Source organism: Hipposideros armiger, unplaced genomic scaffold, assembly GCF_001890085.2.
Source record: "Hipposideros armiger isolate ML-2016 unplaced genomic scaffold, ASM189008v1 scaffold_220, whole genome shotgun sequence".
In the NCBI taxonomy this organism is placed as follows: Eukaryota; Metazoa; Chordata; class Mammalia; order Chiroptera; family Hipposideridae; genus Hipposideros; species Hipposideros armiger.
In genome coordinates this window covers 11,244-28,854 of record NW_017731570.1, presented here as the reverse complement: position 1 = coordinate 28,854, position 17,611 = coordinate 11,244, and the positions used below count along the sequence as shown (strand labels likewise).

The 17,611-nt window shown below is 42.2% G+C and overlaps 1 protein-coding gene across 1 annotated transcript in view; it reads right to left on the bottom strand.

The window, feature by feature from the left end:
• The window catches only part of LOC109389079 (voltage-dependent calcium channel subunit alpha-2/delta-3), a gene marked incomplete at its 5' end in the record, with an annotated part of 298,701 nt that extends 296,837 nt beyond the window's left edge, over positions 1 to 1,864 (bottom strand). The window contains one exon of the mRNA XM_019654329.1: positions 1,786 to 1,864. Coding sequence (XP_019509874.1) covers positions 1,786 to 1,864 — 79 coding nt within the window. The remainder of the gene's footprint in view (positions 1 to 1,785) is intronic.
• Between the last annotated feature and the right edge of the window lie 15,747 nt (positions 1,865 to 17,611).

Below are 17,611 nucleotides of genomic sequence, written 5' to 3'. Positions count from 1 at the left end.
CACCCACCCACAATGCTTAGCACATCTTTTTTCTCCATGGGCTTACCTCTGCCATACCCAGTTCAGCAGGGAAGAGACCTGGCCCAAGCTGGGTGGCATAATCTTTTCTGGGAGGAATGTTAGGAGTTGCTGACCATGGAGAAGATATAAACTCTTTTCTAATAATCATTCCTTGACCACAATATGTGTTGTGTGGGTAGATGGGTGTACACAGTGGGGGTGGCCATTTCTGGATGTGCACACACCATGGCAGAGAATATCTATTCGCAGAGAAGAAGAATGCCATGGAGCGTATAAAGAAACCAAGAAGGGAAAAAAAAAACACAAAAAAACACAGCTCCCTGGTCCCTCATGAGACACGTGCTTCCCTCCCCACTGTGGATTCTGAGTCACTCCCCTCTCTCGCCAAAACATTCCTCTTTTTAATTTCAGGGAGCAACATTGGTTGCTTGCAACTAAAATAACTTTGTCTTCCATCACTAAAACTAGATCTGAGACCTCCAAAGCCTTCACTGAGTCCTCCTGCCTCCACTAACGTACAAACACTTACACTTTTATAAAGGATGGCTTAGGAGACAATATAAAAATGGACCACTGAAATCCATCAATACCAATGTATGAGCAACAAGACAGATCTTTATTAGTTTTCTTTATTCTTTCTTTATTTGCAGTCAGTTTACTCATTTTTTGACCATCAAATAATCACCCACTCTGAGTAAGGTAGGAGTAAGGTCAGTGCTCAGAGTCAAAGCCTGCTCTCAGAAGAGAGATAAGTCATGTCTGCAGGTCAATAGACACAGAGAAATAATACCAGGCATTTATGTCCAGGCACTGAGCTACCAGCTTTCCTTGCACAGCATCAGTTCATGCCCACAGTATCTGTATGGGGAAGGGATCATCATTCCCCCAGTTCTGTAGGTGACATAACTCAAGCTCAGACAAGTTGGGTACTTTTCACATGGTCGGTGGATGATGGAGGCTGGATTTGGATTCAAGGAGTCTGGACTTTACTACCTATTTGCCTCCTATGCTTTGCCTTCTGGATTGTTGTAGAATGAAAAGAAGCTCTTCATAGACTTGAGGGCCCTGTTCCTTGCCTCCCTGTGCCTTTCCCCAAAGCATTACTTCTTACACACAACAGGGGATCATTCACCAATTAACCTGTGAATACAGAAAACCCAACGATCATTGAGCTCTTACTATGTCCTAGCACTGAACCAGGCACCTAACACATACTATATTCCCAGTGTAGGCTGGCAGATGGCAGGAGACAGGGTGAGTGGAAAGGCATCTGGTTCATGTGGTCACTCAGGGACCCAGGCTAATGAAGGTTGCTCTATCTGATGACTATCCCATCATGTAGCTTCAGAGTTTGTAAGAGCAGAAGAGAGTATAGACACTACCACACCAGCTCTTAAATGCTTTAACCCAGAAATTACCCAGGTTGGTTTTGCTTATAGCCAACTGGCCAGAACCAGTGTTAAGGCCCCACATGGGAATGGTGAGTGAGCACTTGGATATTTGGTGCACAGGGCATTCTCTCAATAACACGCAGCTACTAAGCAGTACAGTGGAAAGGCTTAACCACTTTATTTGACGATGTCCTCCAAATTTATGAACATACTTTTGAAGAAGCTGTTATAAGCCTATCAATAATCATTCGGAAACACCCAGACCTTATCTTAGAATTCAGTCTTCTAGAACTCTCTACTTTCTCATGACTATCTCAATGTCTGCATCTCCAAAGGGAAGTTATTCTGATTCATGCACATTAGAAGGACCTACCTTTGTTGGCACAGGCCATCCACTTGAGATTGTCTGCAAAAGCCGCCTCCCGTCCAATGAGGTACGTAAAGATGCGAACCTGAGAGGAAGATGAACACATGGATCAATGGTATTAACTTTGCACTGTCCTGCACAGACCACATGCATGGCTCACACACATGTGGTTTACCTCTTTAATGCTCCATGCTTCCCATCTGTAGGAACATATTTAAAACATTTGAAGTTACAGTCAGCTAGAAATATATTCAAAACTGGGGCCTTTGATCTTTTAAACCATATGGCACTGGTGGTGGTTGTTTTTCGGTGTGGAACTTGCGACAGAGGAGAATAAGTTGCAATGAGAAATGGGCAGCATCATGGGCCTGGGTTTGTTGCACACATATGGACAAGGATCATCTAGGTCTGGACCAAATCCGCAACCATTTTCCTCATCCGCACAGGAAATGCAGAGTGTGTGCTTCTTGGGAATAAAAACGCCACAGAAAGACCCTTAACATTTCCCCCCAGTGGTGAGGACAGGCTGGAGACACTCTCTTGCCATCTGTGGTTCCTGGTGTGATTTTAGGAGGTAATTAACTGGGATAAGAGGTACAGCCTGCAGCCAGGAGACCAATGGGGATGCTCTCAAGCCTTCCTAAGTTTTTGGCTCCCAAAGAGCAGAGAACACAAGTAAAACCTTGGCTGTTATATTTGCTATTGCTTTCTCAACTGTCTCTCCTAAGGCCAGAATGCTTTATTTGTTTCTTGGTTTTTTTTTTTAAATTAAACTATAGTTGACATGCAACATATATTATTTTCAGGTGTACAACATGGTGATTCGACATTTACCATATATTCCTTACAATGTGATCACCCCGGTAAGTCCAGAAACCATCTATCACTGTACGTTTATTACTATAATATTGAATATTTTCCCTATGTTGTATATTATATCCCCATGTTTTGTTTTGTTTTAACTGGAGGTCTGTACCTTTTATTCCCCTTCATCCTTTTCACCCATCTTCTTACTCCTCTCCTTTCTGGCAACTATCAGTTTGTGCTTGGTATCTATGAGTCTGTTTCTGTTTGCTTTATTTATTTGTTTTGTTTTTTAGATTCCACAGGGGAAATCATAGAGTATTTGGAGAGGATGTGGAGAAAAGGGAATCCTCGTGCACTGTTGGTGGGATTGTAAATTGGTGCAGCCACTATGGAAAAATAGTATAGAGGTTCCTCAAAAAAATAAAAATAGAACTGCTATACAACCCAGAAATTCTACTTCTGGGTATCTGCCTGAAGAAAATGAAAACACTAATTCCAAAAGACATATGCATCCCAATGTTCACTGCAGTGTTTTTTACAATAGTTAAGATATGGAAGCAACCTAGGTGCTCATTTGATAGATGAATGAATAAATAAGATGTGGTGTGTGTGTGTGTGTGTGTGTGTGTGTGTGTGTGTGTATGATATTACTCAGCCATGAAAAGAATGAGATCTTGCCACTGGCAACAACATGGATGGACCTAGAGGGTATTACGCTAAGTGAAATTGTCAAACAGAATTCTTTGAAATGAACCAAAACCCATCTCCCAAAGTAGTATTTGAAGGATAGATGGAAGAAAGACAGGAATTAAAAGGGTTAAGACCCTTTCATTAAATTTAAAATGGTATGTGGGTGAACACTACACAGTCCAAATAAAACTCTAATGGCAGGCCAAGAACAGTCCTTTGGTCACCTCTTGGAGACTGCGTTAAATGAAGATATACGTGGTAGTAGACGAACAACGCTTGACATGTGGCACCAAAGCTTTACCCACTACTATCCCCTCAGCTCCTCCAGACTGGGCCAGGTGACCCTACTGCTCCCCCAGAGCTTTTATCACAATTGTAGTTAAAGAGCATCTTGTGTGGTTGTGTCTGTGAGTCTGATCTCCACTAGATTATCCACTTGTGAGGGAAAAGAAAGGTGGCATCTCTTTCCCCGGCTGTGACCTGATGGAGCACAGTATTTGGAACATTACAACTCAATACATCAATGGGTAAACATATGTGAATGCTCATAGTTGACTGTAAAAATGAAGACTTGTTTTAATTATGAATATCCTCTTATCTGGGAATTAGAACTTGAAGAGTAGTTTTTAGATGATGGTTTCTTTCCAACTAAAGAGATGTTTAAATACACATTATCATGATGTAGCCTTAGTCTGTCCTCATCTGTGTTGGGTAAGGTAGCCATTTCATCTATCACAGTACCCGCAAGGGGGCTTCCTGGGTGAATGACAGGCAGAGAAGCCTTCACCCCTTTTCACCCCCTTAGCTGTTTTCCACATCATTCCCACACTGGAGTCACATTGGGAGGAAGGATTTTTTTTTTTAATTGGGAGATTCTGGCTTCTCTTGGGGGGCGGGGAGAAAGGGAAGATTCGACCTCACGTAGCCAAAGGTGGTTGCCATTTACGTCCCTACACAAAGTTGTCTGCTCTTCACTTTTCCTGCCTGGCCACTGCTGGCATCTAGCTGATGATGTCTGATTTGGGAGACACTGAGGCCCAGAGAAGTAAAGTGATTTGCTTAGTTTCTTCAAGTGCTGATCTAATCAGAGCGGTCTTCTGAGGCCTCAGGATAATGCTGGGGGCTCCTCTTCACTTCCCAGAGATGCTGGCTCTGTAAACACGGAAAACCCCAACCAGCTGCAAGGCCCAGAGCCAGCACCCACAGCAGCCAGAACTGGAATCCAGTCTCTCGAGACCAGACCTGTGATTTGTGTCATAACACTTTGCCTTTCCTTTCAAATTTAAGGGCAAACACTAAGGCTGACACAAACTTGCATCCCCACTGGCTCTGAACCAAGCAGAAAGCACAATAGGTAGCTTTTAGAAATTGAAGCTATGAGTCCATCTTTGTAGGCAAAGAGGAAAAGACTGACACAAAACAACCCATTTGTTTCTGAGTACAGGTGTCTATGTGTGCGCCAAACCTCCTCTGCTGTCCAGATGCATGACCACAGGACACAGTGAGCTCTCTCAGAGGCATAGTTAAAACACCAGAACAACACTGTGAATCACTGGCATAACTTCTCTAATTCCTGATTTTAAAAGATGGCAACCCATTTGGAAAACCAGTAGAATTGTGCCAAACTTAAGACTAGACATGGTTGCTCAAGAATAATTGGGCTAACAACAATCACGATAATGAAAACCAGCACTACGACCCCGCCACACACACACCACCACCACCACCACCACACACCCCACTGTGGCCTGTATAGCTAGCGTCGTCCCCTGGGGCAGGCAGGTGCTAAGGGATTTACCACGTTATGCTGGTTTTGGTGGTTTGTATTTATTTTATTACTTATAAAAGAAAATAAGAATCCTATTTAATATTTCCATTTAGGTACAGTCCTTGGTGTCCATCACTGGACTGGCTTCCTTATCTGAGTAGAAATGGCACGGAAATGACTTGTTGCATCTCTGCCTATAAAGTAAACATAATCAAACGATATTGGGTTCACGCCCTGGGTTTCTTACAATAATGCCTGTCAACTGGCAACAACAACAAAAGGGATTTCACTCCAAAATAAATATTTTGGAGAACAATTTAACAGTATCTATAGCATTTTATAATTGTAATTTTTTCAGAACCAGTCATTCTACCCTTTGGCATTTATCTCATAGCCAGGATGACAAATAAAATGCCCAAGGGGACCAAGCTCATAACAAAGATGACAGGAAGTAGTAGGATTATGGAGAAGTGCAGAGTGCATATCTTCTCAAAGCCGTGTAATTTAGTTTTGCACATTTTCACAAATACACAAAAATGATAAAAGGACAAGGATGCCCACCCTCATTATTTGTAATGGATAAAAAACTGGTAAATCCTAAGTGTCTCTTGAGAGCTGATTGGCTAAAAACTTTATAGTACATTCATGCAGTGGCATACCATGCAGCTATGAACTCATGTACAAAGACATTCATTATAAATTGGTAAGGGGAAAAAACAAGTTGTGGGATATTGTGTAGCACAGAATCCTATTTTTTTCCTAAAAGGGGACTTACTCTTTTTACTTCAGAAATTTCAGTTGCATTCAAATGTTTTTACAAATAAACAAACATTGCTTTAATAATTAAAGATCACTTTGAATGAAAGGAAAGGAATGACAGCTACCTCTTGAACCATTCTGTAAGGGCGTAGGAAGACTAAACATAGCAGTGAAAATCACACAGAAGAGACGACACGTGGAACTTAAGTCAGGCTTTATTGTGCAGGGTGGGCACAATTAACTGAGGGCAAACCTCTATGAGCAACATGGTCAAACTGCTCATTTCCATCACTAACAGATCCCGTGAACTGATGGATTTGATTTCCAATGGCTGCACATGTCTTCCCTAAGAAGTGCTATAAAACAAACTTTTGCAAGTCCGCCCTGGACCCAATTACTTTTCTGATGTGACAGGTGCCACTGGGGGTGGACCTGGCAGCCAGGTACAGGGCACTGAATATCACGCATGAGAAAAAGGTCACAGCCCAGGTCAGACCAGCACAGGTGTCAGGACACACTAGAGTTCCCCAGAAAGCCTGGCCCTTGTGCTCTGTCCCTGTGGGCAAGAAGGCACTGCTTTTATGAATGCAGCACAAAGGCAGGGTGGAAAAAGTCTGCACCAACCGATTTATTCGTTTTGATCCCCCACTTAAGTTTGGATGGTCTTTAAATGTTCTACAGACCCAAGGAAGATTAATTAAATGTTAAGATGTGGACATTCCAAAGTTCAAAGTCACGTAATTTAATCTACTTAGTATAAAATTTCTCAAATGAAACAAACAAAAACTCAATCCAGTTTTTCCAAAAAACAGATTTATGCTTCTTACTCATATAGATGCAATTCCCACCAAAAACTTAGAGGGGCATCACTCCTCTCAACCTTTGGTGAGTGTAGGTAGTTTGAGTTTATAAAGACAGTGACTCAAATTCTCCCCTTTCTGCAGCCATTAGCATAGAGGAAGGGAAGTAGCTGCCAGTAGTACGATAATGGGACTCTACTCAGCCAGGCCACTGGCTGCTGCCGCTTACACGGGTCCCGACAGTAATAAATGGGAGGTCACCAATGCCCATGCTTTGGAGACAGTCCAAAGGAGCAGCTCACCATCAATCTGCCACAAGTCACTTCTGAGCACCTACTATGTGCCAGGGACCATTCTTGGTGTTGGGAATACGATTACAATGAATAAACAAAACACACTCTCGGTCCTCAGGGAGTTTACATTTTCATGAGTGTGAAACAGATAATACATGACAAATTCACATAGAATGTTTATTTATTTGTTGGAGTAAATGCTTGTGGAGAAAATAAAACAGGGGAAGGTAATGGTGAGTAGTGGGGGTTGCTGTTTTAGGAAGAAAGGGAGGGAAGGCTTCCCGGATAAGGTGATGTCTGAGCAGAGATCTGGACAAAATGTGGGTGGGGGAGGGGAACAAGACATGGCTATCTGGGAAGACTGTTCCAGGTAAAGGGAACAGAAGGTACAAAGTCCTTGAAATAGGGATGCTTAAGGGATAATGAAGAGACCAGTGTGGGTGGAGTGGAGTCTGCTAGGAGAGGTTGTGGGGGTGGCCTAGATAGACCACAGGTGCCGAACCACAGGAGCCTTTAGGGGCCAGTGTTAGAGAGCGGGCTTTTTTAGTTTTGCAGCAAGAACAGAAGCCCCAGGAGGGACAACTGAATAGAAGTCTGACATGAGCCACATATAATATTGTAAACTGTCATTGTGTCTGCAGTGTGGAGAACTGGCCATGTACTGCCGTGCTCAACCAGGCTGCCCATTTGATTTCCCTGTGATGATCTTAGAATTCTGAATGCCCAGGTCCCATCTAAGAACAATTAAGTCAGAACCTCTGGAAGCGGGGCCCAACTTTTCATCTCCTTATGGAGGCTGCAATGTGCAGCCACGTTTGAGAACCGTGATCGCAGGGAGCTGAGGATAGAAACAGATACTAAGTAGGAGGCCCCTGAACCATTCTAGGTAAGACATGACTGGCTCTGGCCAGGGTGCTGAGAGTCGGCAGACTTCACTGGGCATCAGACTCACTAGGAGTTTTGAATGTTAGAGGTGGAGTTCCCAGCACTCACCCACCAAAGATTCAGATTAAGTAGGCCCAGGGACCTAGATTTTTTAAGAGCACCCATGGTGGGTCTGATACAGGTGGTCTTAGGTCAACACTTAAAAAAAAATACTGCCAAGAAGATGAGGCCTGAGTAAAGGGAAGTGGGACTGGGAATTAAGAAGTCACTGGAGTCATTTCCAATGAAGGTGTTTCTATGGACTGGTAAGGACTGAGGCTGAACTCCAAGGAGTTCACAATCCAGTGCATGGTTAAAAACAAAAAGATGAACTGGATCAAATGGCACTTTTAAAGGAGCCTGTGTCAATCCAACAAGGGGGGAACATGAGACATCAAGCAGACTGGTCAAGCAGGATCAGCCCAGGATTGGCTCTTTCCCCAAGAAAGGGCAGGTCTGCATGCGGACCTCTGGAGCTGCTAGGTGGGCGTTCACACCCAAACATTGCTCCATGAAGTTACGATAACCCTGTTCTTGCTCCCAGATACAGAGGGAAGGGCTGGGAACAGAGCACCGAGGAGCCTCTGAATACATAGTCTTTACTCTTAAAAAAAAATAAATAAATCTTTCATTTTTAAAATAACATTTAACTATAAATTTCTACCTTTTAAAGCCTACAATTTACATGGATTATGGATGTAAATGAAATTTACTAAAAGAATCCTCCAGTACCTATGGGTGCCCACATCCATGGGTTCTAAATTTTAATTCAGCTAAGTGACAGTTTCTGCACGTAAGCATGTGGCATCACCTTTCTGTCTTCTTTCCTGCTCAAGTCCCTTCAGACTCACTGCCCAGCTCACTTATTTCCTGACACCTCTATGGTTTCTCAAAAAGGGTGCATGATTTCAGCTTTAGAAAGAAGTCTCCTGATGTCTTTATGTTTTAAAGTCAACTTGATGTTACTCCATACATTCTTAACCTGTATCTTCACAAAAGATATTCTTAACCAGCTTCTGTTATTATTTTCTCATTCCTATGACTGTGAATGCAGGGAAACATTTCTGAATAAAAATCTTAATCTCTATGTAGAAGATGAGGGTTAGAACTTGATTATTCACAAAAGTGCTTCATAAATCACTGCCAATCTGTGTCTTCATGAAAACGCTGCAAGAGCAGAGGTGGACTCAGGGAGGGTTGACACCAGTGGAAACAGTTATATTGAGCAGGCTGCTTCAATCTAGAAGTGATCATGCTCATAATAAAAGAAGAAACATCCTTATCCAGAAGGATGAGGAAGGGAAGTAAGGTAACACCGTCCTGTGCAGCGATAAAGAGGGGGAAATGAATTAAATTACAAAAGCAATAAAATTTCAACAAATGAATATCATAGATCATTATGAAAAATGAACTGTCATTTTGGGGGTACGCTAAGAGTCTGTATAATCTCCTTCCTCGCAAGCACAGTCCCTAATACCTCGTGTGATACTGAAAATATCCCAAATGAGGGGGGGAAAATCACCATTTGTAACTCCTGGCCAGGGGCATGGAAGTCCAGTTTTATGGTCATGTTTTTTGTCAAAGTGAAGGAGAGGGGTGTCTCTGGGTCACCCGGAGACTGTGACCTGGGTTAGCACAGTGGAACCGAGGGGATTACACACCATTTAAAAGGGCAGTAAAAAGCCAACATGCAAACATTCGGGGGGTGTGGAGGGAGGGACACAATTCATTCAGGGAGCAGAGCCAGTACATTAACTACATATCTTTATTTTCTGTATTTCTGATGCTCTGTTATTTGCAGCCTTGCTGCCCTGGAGAGGCTGTCTATCCCAGAGTTTGCTAATGCCTGAAGATCGTATACAACTCGCCTGCGAGGGCACCTTTGATATATAAACCAGCCACTCCAGAGCCCAAGCCTCCAAGCACCTCCTTTGATGAGGAGCTCACACCCTGGGCCACTATCCAACTTCCCTAATCACCCCAGGGCCTGGTACCAGACAAGGAGGGACAGCACCCCCCACACACCCTAGAGCCACTGTACGTATTTAATCTTAAACCTGCCCACCCTGCTTTGCCTCTTTCTTCTCATGAAAACCACAAAAAAAGTCTTCAACCCACTAACTCCCCCACTCCTCTGCCCACTCATCTTGCCTCCGTGCTCCTGTGTGGCCCCGTGTGCTATGGCATGCCTCTTGCTTCTACAGGACTGGGAGTACAATAAACTGCTTCCCTCATGACAGTCATTTCCATGTCTGTGTGCCTTACTGTATCTGATTAAAATGAATCCTGAGTACCTTTACAACAGCTGGGACTCAGAAGACTTAGGTTCCTACTTACTGGTGTGGTGACCTGAGTGAGTTAGTTGAACCCTCGGAGCTATGCTTTCTACCTGTAACAAGTGGATCGTCCCCCAACCCTGCTCACTGTGATTATAGCAAATCAGATAATGGATGAAAAGACAGGTCATTAGCAATGGATTTCAGGAAGCTAGGGCTATATTCCACTTGTGTTTCAGATCACTTTTCTTCAGTAGAACTAGATAAGGTCAGCTGAGGAAGGCCAAATCTCTTATCCATAGATGTGCCCCTCATGCTGCCCAGAGGTTTGGTTGGAGAGGAAATCGACACCGGTGGGAGAAGAAGAGGTCCCCCCCCACCCCAGGGGAGGGTTTTGACAGTCATCACTGATGTATGTCATTACCAGGGATAATGCAACTGACAGTTCCTAATTGACCGTCAATTAGAATAATATCAGTGGTGTAACAATAACCACCTCTAGTAACCTGGAGAATCCTAAGATCCACTAAGAATTTGAAGAGAGCTATGGACTTTCTCCCTCCCAGAAAATGACCAAGGCTGTGTACATTAGCGATTTCAGATAAGCTGCATGGAGTTTGGGGCATTTCCTCCACAAAAATCCACACCCGGATTCTTTAGGCACCACTTGGATCCCAGGTTAGGAACCTCTGTCTTATATTCTTCCTGTATTATACACTATAAGCTCCTAAAAGAACCAAATTGTGTTCTTTGGACAATCAAGGTGGGCTCTCTCATCTGAAGTGCTTGCCAAATGGAGAGAGGAGTTCATACATCCACTCGCATGGCCATTCTCTGATTTAGTGTGTACCAGCTATTGGCATCCATGATCAGATCCAGAAAAGTCACATTGGGAATAAGTCCTCATCATGGGGGAACAAGGCAGACACATCAGGAGCCCTGAGACGAAATGTGCATCACTGTGGTTCTTCTGACACACATCACATCATGTAGCCTTTGAATGGCCACATCTAAAGGAACAGGGATGGAACAGACAGACAGGACCCCACTTCAATTCATTTCTGAATCCATAGAATCCAGGACAATGCTTGGCACAGAGCCAACACCCCAAACACTGTTTGTTGGCAATACCATACAAGAAATCCCCCTCTGCTGATACTAGAGCTCTTGAAACAAACTCGTCTCCAAGCTTCAAGCTGCTGGCCACGGCACAAGCCACGGATTTGTATGGCTGGGAGGCCCCTCCCTGTGCCCCTTGTGCTCTCAGGCTGGAACAGACCAAGTGGTGGCAGTTACTTCACAGGTGTGCTCCTTCTTCGAAGAAGGCTTAGAGATTTCACACAGTGAACAAAAAGACAAACTCACATGTGTCAAGCTGTTAAATTAAGCAAAATAGATCAGAAAATCTCTAATGTAAGAGGGAAAGTGATTGTTCTAGAAATTGAGGTGGTGAGCTCATGAAACATCATGAGATCACATCACTCCTGAGCTAGAACCTCCAATGCCATCCCACCACATCTGGGAAACATTCCAAACTCCCAATCACGGCTAATGTGCCCTGGAAGATCTGGAAACTCCTTCTGGTTTCAGGGTCTTTGCAGACACTTTTCCCACTTCTGGAATGTTCCTTACCTCCCACTTTGCATGGCTAACTCTTTTTCACCCCAGTTATCCTCCTTCATATCACCTCACTTGTCTTCTTCATGACACTTGGTACATTTTTCAGTTACCTTAATGATTTGTTTGTTTACTTGAATTATGTCTATTTCTCCCTCTAAGCAGAAATGTAGATTGGGGAAGGAACTGTGACCAATTCAGTGTCCCGTATGTAGTAGGTTCTTAATAAATATCATTTTCTCACTGTCTATTTCTTTTCATGAATTTTGGAAGTCGAAAGAAGTCAACAAGGGACACACTTGAATTTATCAGAATTAAAGCCCTTTCATTCATTACCTACTCCACTGTAGATAACTTTCCTATTTTTCTAGGCTGATATGCTACCCGTTAATCAGCTGAAGTTTTATTTTCCACATGCTCAGGTTCCTTGATTCCTTTTTACATGGAAGCCCAGTGATAAAAGAGGAAGAAGTGGAGGGGTGAAAAGCTCTGGTCTTTGTTCTCATAGTCTCATCTCAGGGGTCAGAAAATGGTGGCTAATTTCAGGCCTCTTACAGGGTGATGATCAGTTTTATAATGTTTTCTCCTAGGTGCTACCCCTTGATTTTAGATGGAAGCCATGCCACGATTGAAGACAACTGTATTTTAAATAACTGTCTGCCTCAGGGATTACCTAGGGAAAAGATTACATCTTAAAATAACAGTGTGACAATTGCTATTCCAAGCCACTTTCTGTGAAGTCTCTCCTTTTCCTTCACGCTTTGTGACAGTTTGGACAGACGGCATCATTCCATGGGATACAGAGACAACTGGATAGACAAGTAACCAGAATGCAGTGGATATAGGACAGAGCTGAGAACTGGACACACCTAGTTTTACAATCTGTGTCTTCCCGAATGAGCTGGGAGGCCTGGGGTGAGTTACTTGACCTTTTTGAACCTCATTTTCTTTACTTGTAAGGTATCACTAACACAATAGTACCCGCATGGCAGGATTACTGATCAATGGAACAAATAAAGTAAAATGGTAGGGGGTAAGTGTGGGGGGGCATGCTGCAAAAAAGTGTGTGTGTGTGTGTGTGTGTGTGTGTGTGTGTGTGTGTGTGTGTGTGAATTCATTCTAAGAGGAAACCTCCATTTGTGCTCTTGTCCGGACCCTAAAGAGAAAACGTACGGGAAAAGACCCAAGGGCACCAAGCTGAAGACATGACTTGGCCTGCCTTTTTCTGGGCCTTAGAGAAAAGTTCTTTTTTCTTTAAGTTCCTCCCGCTGACTTTGTCTCTCTTTGCCTCCCTCCACCACTGGATTGGGGTGAGGCCCAAAGGGTGCAGATCAGGGTGCAGAACCAAGGCCCACATGGTCTTGGGCACAAACCTGTTGCCCGTGTGTCCTCACTGGGATTTGGTGTCAAAGTCCTACTGTAAGACGCAGCACGCATTTGGATAGAGAACCCCTCCACACACCACCCTGCTGGATCTGCTCCATGGCGGAGAGTAGGTCTAGGATTTAGGATTTTGGAATTCTGCCGCAATCATTCTCAAACACATTAAAATCAAGCAGCTTGTGAACTATAAACTAGCACAGTTGCTTTCTCCCAAGGTTCCTGGCACTTCTATTTTCCTGACCAATCCTCTCTGTCACTAAGAATTAGTCTAAAATAGCAGTTTCCACTGTCACCTCACCTACTGCCTTCTGGGGCTTACCTGTCAGTGAGAAAGTCAAAGGCTCATCAGACGACAGCAAGGATATTATTGAGGACAGCGTTCATTGCATTTACCTGTGATTCTCCAGGAGGCAGGTAGGAGGGGACAGGACCCTGGGGTGCGGGGCAGGGCTTGCATATCAGAATCACCTGTGGGTTTCGGCCATCTATAGACTCTTATTACTGGACACCAACCCCGACCCCTGGAAGGGCTCCAGTGTTCCCGAGACCTGGAGCTCCCACTACGGGAGCATGTCCCCTGGATAAAGACCACTATTTCGGTATCAATGAGAAGTAGCCTCAGATGGATGAGGCAGTAAAGGGAGTGACAGCTCTGGAGAAATCTGGGGGATCATTATCTTCTTTTTGAGGAGCTCCAGAGGAAAATGTATCTTTTCTGCAATCAGTAAGAGTTTAATTTTATCCTAAGCAATTTTTATGTTTTAATCTTACAGACTGTGAATCTTGCAGCTGTCTAGGGTTCCCTCCTCGCATTACCTGTCCTCAGGCAGTGGGCTCACACACCTCAGAGTTGAGGTGTTTCACACCTCTGCCTTTGGTGTCCCCTTCTCCTTCCTTCTGACCTCCAATTTGTGTTATTTCGGTTTGCCATCCACCCAGGCTCCTACCCACTCTTTCATCCACCAAGTATTAACTGGGTACCCACTGGATACTAAATCTCCTGCCGTGGAGAGCAAACACCCAGATGGTCTCTACCCTCACTGAAGTTGCTAAGTGTTGGAAACACTTTTCATAGAATAAGGAAGGCAAAAAGACATGAGAGAGGAAGAGGACAGGGAGAAGAAGGGCTGTTGTTGTTCTTCACTATTCCTGACTCCTCAAAAGTTGCTGGTCAGAGATCCCCCTCAATTTTTATACTATCTCTGTCCTAATTTTGTGACCCACACTGGAGACACAGGCTTGTTTTCTCTATTTGGGTAAGGAGCCTGTGGTAGAGCCCAAAAGAGTATCATCTCCTTCCAGAATGATCCGCCCAAACAGCTTAGCTTCCTTGAATAGGACACACGCCATCTTGAGCTCTGGCTCAAACTCCAGTCGTTGAGGAGGAACCTGGGTTTTTGTTTCTGTCTTCAATCTGTAATGTATTGTGTTATGGTGTATCATACAAAGAAAGGTACATTTGTTTATTATTTTGATAGCCAAAATAGGCCTTTTTCATAAACACTAAATAGCCCTTTAATCTGTATTGGGACATAATCAACGTATAACGCTGTGTGATTTTAAGGTCTACAGTGTGACAATTTGATGCACAGATTATTGCAAAATGATCACCACAATAAGGTTAGTTGACACATCCGTCACCTCACACACGACTATATCTTTTTTTGGTAGTGAGAACATTTAACATTTACTCTTAGCAACTCTCACGTATATAATACAATATTGTTAACTATAGTCACCAAGCTGTATATTACTTATGGAAGTTTTTCTTGTGACAAAAATGTTTAGGATCTAATCTCTTAGCAACTTTCAAATACGCAATACACTATTGACTGTAGTCGCCATGCTGTACATTACATTCCCATGACTTCTTTATTTCATAACTGAAAGTTTGTACCTTTGACTCCCTCACCCAACTCATTTTGTTCAACTCCTTCCCCCGTCTCTGGCAACCCCATATGTATGAGCACCAAGCTGTATATTAAGTCTCCAGGATTTATTCATTTTGCATACACACACACACACACACACACACACACACACTCAATCCATTCACTTGTTGATGGACACTTAGGTTGTTCCCATGCCTTGGCTATTGTGAATAATGCTGCAATGACTATGGGGGCACAGATAGCTCTTTGAGATGCTGATTTCATTTCCTTTGGATACATACCCAGAAGTGGGATTGCTGGATCATATGGTAGTTTATTTTTATTTTTAAATTTTTGAAGACTCTCCATACTGGTTTTCATTGTGGTTGTACCAATTTACATTCCCACCAACAGTGCACGAGGGTTCCCTTTTCTCCACATCCTCTCCAGTACTTGTTATCTCTTATCTTTTTTATAATAGCCATTCTAACAGGTGTGAGATGATATCTTATCGTGGTTTTGACTTGCAATTCCTTGAGGATTAGTAACTGAGCATCTTTTCAATTGTCTATTTGCCATCTGTATTTCTTCTTTGGAGAAATGTCTGTCAGGTCCTCTGCCCCATTTTAATTGGGTTATTAGTCTTTTTGCTATTGAGTTGTATGGTTCCTTGTATATTTTGGAAATTAATCCTTTATCCGATATATGGTTTGCAAATATTTTCTCCTGTTCTATAGGTTACCTCTTCAGACCTTTGGTTGTTTCATTTGCTGTATAGGAGATTTTTAGTTTGACATAGTCCCACTTGTTTATTTCTGCTTTTGTTGCTTCTGTTTTTAGTGTCATATCCACGACCCATGTCAAGGAGCTTTCTGCCTATGTTTTCTTCTAGTTTTACAGTTTCAGGTCTTATGTTTAGGTCTTTAATCCAATTTGAGTTAATTTTTGTGAGTGGGGTCCAATTTCACTATTTTACATCCAGTTTTCACAACTCCATTTATTGAAAAGACATTCCTTTCCCCATTGAGTATTCTTGGCTCCCCTGTCAAATGTTAGTTGGCCATATATGGGATTTTTTTCTGGGCTCTTGATTTTGTTTCATTGGTCTGTATGTCTGTTTTTATGACAGTACTATACTTTTTTTTTTTGGTTGAAAATTTAATGTAATTGTGCAAGAAGGAATTTTTAGGCCAGCACAATTTTGCATTGTATAACTTGGAAAATCTAGTAGAATTTAATTTTTTAATTAAAGTTTATTGGGGTGACAGTGGTTAATAAAGTCACATAGGTTTCAGGTGTACAATTCTGTAATACATCATCTATATATCACATTGTGTGTTCTCCACCCAGAGTCAGTTTTCCTTCTATCACCATATATTTGATCCTGTTTACCCTAATCTAATCCCATACTTTTTTGATTACTATAGCTTTGTAGTATAGTTTGAAATTAGTAAATGTGATGTCTTCACCTTTGCTCTTCATTCTCAAGATTGCTTTTGCTATTCTGGGTTTTTTGTGGTTTCATATGAATTTTAGAATTGTTTTTTCTATTCCTGTGAAAAATGCCATTAGAATTTTGATAGATATTACATTAAATATGGAGACTGCTTTCAGTAGTATGGACATTTTAATGATATTAATTCGTCCAGTTCATGAACACAAGATATCTTTCCATTTATTTGTGTTTTCTTCAATTTCTTCCATTAATGTCTTATAGTTTTTAGTATATACATGTTTCACCTCCTCGGTGAAATTTATTCCTAAGTATTTTATTGTTTTTATGCTGTTGTAAATGGAACAATTTTCTTTATTTCTTTTTCAGATAGATTGTTGTTAATGCATAGAAATGAGTCTGGTTTTTTTACATTAATTTTGTGTCCTACAACTTTACTGAATTCACTTTATTAGTTCTAACAATTTTTTGGAGGAGTCTTTAGGGTTTTCTGTATACAATATCGTCTCATCTGCAAACAGAGACAATTTCAGGCCATTCTTTTGTATTTGGATAACAATTATTATTATTTTTTTGTAGCCTAATTGCTCTGGCCAGGAGTTCCATTACTATGTTGAAGAGGAGTGGGAAGGGTGGGCAACCTTGTGTTATTTCTGATTTTAGAGAAAAAGCTTTTGGTCTTTCACCATTGAGTGTGATGTTAGCTTTGGATTTTCATATATGGCCATTATTATGTTGAGGTATGTTCCTTCTATATCCAATTTATTGAGAGTTTTTATCATGAAAGGGGTTTGGATTTTATCAAACGCCTGTAATTATAAAGTCATCATATTCCTTCTCTTAGCTTTGTCTACTGGTAAGAGGAACATTTGAGGCCGAAAATATCCTTCCTAATCCTTTCCCAAACTGTTTGTTCTTGGATACAAATGCTCATTCTTTTTTCTTTTCTCCCCTACATCTTAACACGTAAGAGAAAACAACTGCAAGTTTTGTAGTATTGGTCATGCAAATAAGTTGGTGAAAAAAAGCATTTCACAGAGAAGCACTGAGGAAGCTGAGGTCACACAGGAAAACAGATCATCCCTGTCCCCAAGGAGCTTTCATGCAGCAGAGAAGTTATAAACCCATAAGAAGATTTACATGGAATACAAAGGAATGATGGAAAACTGTGCTCTGGGAGGCAGCAGAAAC